General features: G+C 60.7%; 1 protein-coding gene across 1 annotated transcript in view; it reads left to right on the top strand.

The window, feature by feature from the left end:
- The window catches only part of KANSL3 (KAT8 regulatory NSL complex subunit 3), a 16296-nt gene that overhangs the window by 8714 nt on the left and 5369 nt on the right, over nucleotides 1–2213 (top strand). Inside the window, 2 exon segments of the mRNA XM_031065114.1 lie at nucleotides 220–297; nucleotides 1699–1887. Coding sequence (XP_030920974.1) covers nucleotides 220–297; nucleotides 1699–1887 — 267 coding nt within the window.

Genomic DNA, 2213 nt, shown 5'->3' on the forward strand with positions numbered 1-2213 from the left:
CCAGCCCAGCCCTGCTCTCCTCTCAGCACTGTCCCCCTGGCCGTGTCAGGCTCTTTGTTGGAATGAGCCAGCCCAGGATGTGCTCCCATGGCTGGATCTGTCCTGTCTGGAGCTCTGCCTGCTCCAGGGTCCCCTCTCAGTGTCACAGCGGTGTCCCCAGAGCCCCTGGCCCCTGCAGAGCCGGGCTGTGATTCTGTGATTCTCTCTGATTCATTTCAGCTCAGTTTGCTGCTTTTCTGAAACAAAACATGCTGGTGAGGAAAGCTCTTCCTCCTGGCACCTCCTCATGTCTCTTTGGTGAGTATCTCCTCACCCCTCGCTGGCTCTGCCTGTCTCCTTCCTTCTCTCTGTCTCTGCTGCCTTCCTCCATCATCCTCCTCTTCCTCTGGGGCTGTGTCCCCACCGTGTCCCCTCGTCCCCTGCTTTGTGCTTCTCTGCTCTTTGGAGCTCCAGCCCAGGGCCCTCTTTGCCAGCAGAGATCTCAGGCTTTGCTGAGCTCCTCCTGCCCCCAGGGATAAATCTCAGGCTTTGCTGATGGGTCAGAGATGGCCTTGAGGAGGTTCTGGTGGATCAGGGATGGCTTTGGGAAGATTCTGATGGATCAGGGATGGCTTTGGGAAGATTCTGATGGATCAGGGATGGCCTTGGGGAGGTACTGATGGATCAGGTATGGCTTTGGGAAGGTTCTGATGGATCAGGGGTGGCTCTGGGAAAGTTCTGATGGATCAGGGATGGCTTTGGGAAGGTTCTGATGGATCCATGATCGTTGGGAAGGTTCTGATGGATCCATGATCGTTGGGAAGGTTCTGATGGATCCATGATCGTTGGGAAGGTTCTGATGGATCCATGATCGTTGGGAAGGTTCTGATGGATCCATGATCGTTGGGAAGGTTCTGATGGATCCATGATCGTTGGGAAGGTTCTGACGGATCAGGGATGGCTCTGGGAAGCTCCCAAACAGAGCTCCCAGGGGACACACAGGGACACAAAGGGACACAGCTGGGTCCCAGGGGGACACACCAGGGTCCCTGCCCGTGCTCTGAGGGACACCTGGTGCCCATGACGTGCCACTCGCTCCTGCCTGGCTGCTGGCCCTGGGCTGGGGCTCTGGGGCCTGCAGGGCTCTCCTGGAAGCTTTGGGAACGTTGGGAATTCTCAGCATTCCGGGCTGGGGCAGGGGGGCTGTGCCCCAGCGCTGGCAGGTGTGGCATGGCAGGCTGGGGCAGCTCGTGGCCGTGTCCCTGGGCTGCTCCTGGGGCTCCTCTCTGCTTTTTGGGGTCCCCCTGGCCTCGGGGAGCTCTCAGCTCTGGGCTTTCTGCCCCAGGCCCTGCTGTGTGGGGTTTTGGGGGCTCGGCTTTGCTGCAGCACCTCCTTGGCTTTGCCTGGTGCCTCTCAGACCCTGCCCAGCTCCTGGAGGGGACCTGGGGGATCCTCTGTGCCTGTGCTGGAGCTGCAGCTGAGCTCTGACCCTCTGTGCCTGCCAGAGCCAGGATTTTGGGGTGCAAATGTCCCTGTGGGGCTGAGGCAGCCGTGCAGAGCCAGGGCAGCCCTGGCAGCCCGTCCAGCTGTGGGGTCTCAGCGGGTTCCTGTGCACAGGAGCTGGGCAGGCTGGCACAGAGGGAGCTGTGCATGGGCATGTTCCCCTCCTGGCACCCCCAGCACCCTGGGCACTCCAAGAGCCCCTTCTGTGTCCCCCAGTTCCGGCGGCCCCCGAGCACTCGGAGGGGGCTGACAAAGGTGATGTGAGAGTGCAGCTGAAGAGGCAGCAGAGCCCCAGCCCGACCCCTCCGTGCACCAAAACCTCCAAACGAGCCAAAATCAAGGTGACCATTGTGTCCCACGGAGATGCCACGGGCACCGGAGCAGCCCTGAGCACCCAGGCTGAAAGTGAGTTGGCACCTGGCTGTGGCACTGGCAGGGCCTGCTGGGAGGGAGCTGCGCTTTGTTAGGCCTGGCTTTCCTTAGTCCTGCTCTCTCCTTGGCCCTGCTCTCTCCTTGGCCCTGCTTTTTGGAGGATTTAGCTGCAGGGAAAGATGGAGACTCCAGGTGTGAGTGACTGGGTGGGGGGGGCCTTGGCAGGAGCCATTTTTCCACAATTCCACACTCCTGAGAAACAGCCTGGAGCTGGGAGGGATTCCTGCACCTCCCTCTGCTCAGGCACCTCCCTCTGGAGGCCTGGAGCTGCTGCTGGGAGCAGGATGGATACTGGTGCT

The sequence above is a fragment of the Geospiza fortis genome, unplaced genomic scaffold (genome assembly GCF_000277835.1).
Source record: "Geospiza fortis unplaced genomic scaffold, GeoFor_1.0 scaffold855, whole genome shotgun sequence".
In the NCBI taxonomy this organism is placed as follows: Eukaryota; Metazoa; Chordata; class Aves; order Passeriformes; family Thraupidae; genus Geospiza; species Geospiza fortis.